The following is a 2,160-nucleotide window of genomic DNA, read 5'->3' as shown; positions in this document are numbered from 1 at the left end:
AGTAGAGGAGACGCTAGGGCGGAAGGGAACGCCAGACCCAGGCGGGACGGCTGCCTGGAACGCCACCGACGTTGCAGTTCCAGTCGGGGAGCCCCCTTGAGGCCGCGATCCCTGGCGAACTACAAGGAGGAGATCAACTAGCTAACCCGTCTCCTGTTGGCGTGTTCGGATTGGAATACACCAAGTTTGGGGCGGGACTGGAACGTGTACCTTGGCTGGAAGCTTTGAAGGTGTCCCTAATCCCAGTCGCGGCGCTGCGGGACTACGAGGCACGGTTTGGAATTACTGGACACTTACGTTTGAAATGGTGCGAAGCGTATGCGATTTGGCTACTATGGGCGTCGTCCTATAAGTGTGTGCGAGCTACAGGTGAAGCGGCAGTGACAGCGGTCGGCGGGATCGGTGATTTGGTAGTGGGTGGCTACTTACTGGCGTCGTTATGGCTGTCGATCCTTACGGCGAGGGACTAGGAGAGGAAGCGGGTGCGGAACTCAGTGGGTGGGCTCCCCCGCTTGAGACGGAGACGCCACCTCCAGCTGATATCCGCGAAGACGAAGACGAAGAGCATGCAGGAGGGTCCGTCGAGGGTGATGCGCGTGGAGGACCTGCGACCAGGGGCGGTTCGAACGAGGGTTCGGAACGAGGAACGCCGAGGAAGATCAAACCCAGAGTCGAGGCTCGCGAGGCTCGAAGGGACGGAGAGGGGACGATCGGGTCTGAAGCTCTGTCTCCAAGAGCGAGAAGGATGAATGAGTCGGTGTTGGACACGCCCCGGGGCCGAGAGATGTTTAACCAGTTCCTCGCGCGGCTGGCACGCCAGCCAGCGCCGAGCGAAGAACCGGCTCCGGTGAGGACGACGGCGGGTGAGACGGCGGAAGCCGTGACGTCGACCCCGAGAGCTCGGCAAAGAGACGCGTTCTCCTTCGATGCGTCGAGGCCGTCGCTACCTCTTGTGAGCGAGACGCAAGGCGAGGTACCGACAGTAATGCCAGCCGGTGCGGCGTTCGACGCGAGAGGAACAACAAGGCACACTTCTCCGCGGGTGGTGGAACGCCATGGTGTGTCTAGAACACCGTTTTCGGAGAGTGGCACGCCCAGGTGGCAACGAGGAACGCCTGTGCGGGCGGCGGAGACGCCGACAAGGAGGGCCGGAACGCCGACGTCAGACTCCGCGTTACAAGAGATGTTGGTCGACACGTTTAGTCGAGCACTCCAGAGGCTGTCCGCCTCAGCTGGAACGCCGACAAGTACGCCACGACCTGCAAGGGCGAGGCCTGTGTCGCGCCCCGTGCCGGCGTCCACACGGAACGCCTTCGTCGATCAGACTCGACCGGCTAGTACGCCGATGCTCGGGTACCAAGGTTCGATGGCTCCCATAGTGGCGCTTTCGGCGCCAGCTTCGACGCCTGTGGGAATGCCGATGGCGGCGATCCCGTCATACGGTGGCGTGACCATTCTGGTGCCGGGTACCAGCAGGAACGATGGAGGGGACGGTGCGGCACGCCTGGGTGCTCTTTATCCGCCGTTCCAACCAAGGTTCGATGGCTCCCATAGTGGCGCTTTCGGCGCCAGCTTCGACGCCTGTGGGAATGCCGATGGCGGCGATCCCGTCATACGGTGGCGTGACAATACTGGCGCCGAGCACCAGCAGGAACGATGGAGGGGACGGTGCGGCACGCCTGGGTGCTCTTTATCCGCCGTTCCAACCTCCTAAAACGCCCACGGCTGGATGGAGCTCTGGCGGAACGCTGTCAGCGTGGTCGGCAGCTCCCGCGACTCAGACGCCTGCGAGCATGGGAGGCCTTGGGCTTGGCAGGAGTTTCAGTGGTCACGGAGGAGGCTACCCGACGCATTCGGCGTACCCTCAAGGTGAGTCGGACGCTCGACCATGGTGGTGATTATGGGGCACGAGGAATTGGAACGCAAACAAGACGGAACGAGCCGATAGTAGGCACCCCAACTGTGTTGAGGAACGCCGTAAAGGTGATCGTTCCTTTCTACTCCGACACCGCCACGAGTGAAAGGGCGGCGGCGTTTTGGCGTTTCTTCGAGAAGTTCACGCATGGTATGGACGTCCAGATGAGGTTGACGGCGTTCGAGTAGTGCCTTAAGGGCAAGATTGGTCAAGAGTGGTGGTACAACTCCAGGATCGATAGTTTC

At 61.6% G+C, this 2,160-nt stretch overlaps 1 protein-coding gene across 1 annotated transcript; it reads left to right on the top strand.

The window, feature by feature from the left end:
* Positions 1–439: 439 nt before the first annotated feature.
* PPTG_03601 (hypothetical protein) lies at positions 440–2,103 on the top strand (the record flags this gene model as incomplete). The annotated part of the gene is made up of 3 exons (XM_008896278.1): positions 440–1,493; positions 1,555–1,869; positions 1,913–2,103. The coding sequence occupies 3 exons, from the start codon at positions 440–442 to the stop codon at positions 2,101–2,103; spliced, it is 1,560 nt and encodes a 519-aa protein (XP_008894526.1).
* Between the last annotated feature and the right edge of the window lie 57 nt (positions 2,104–2,160).

This window comes from Phytophthora parasitica, assembly GCF_000247585.1.
Source record: "Phytophthora parasitica INRA-310 unplaced genomic scaffold supercont2.4, whole genome shotgun sequence".
Taxonomy (NCBI): Eukaryota; Oomycota; class Peronosporomycetes; order Peronosporales; family Peronosporaceae; genus Phytophthora; species Phytophthora nicotianae.
This window is presented reverse-complemented; position numbering and strand designations above follow the sequence as displayed.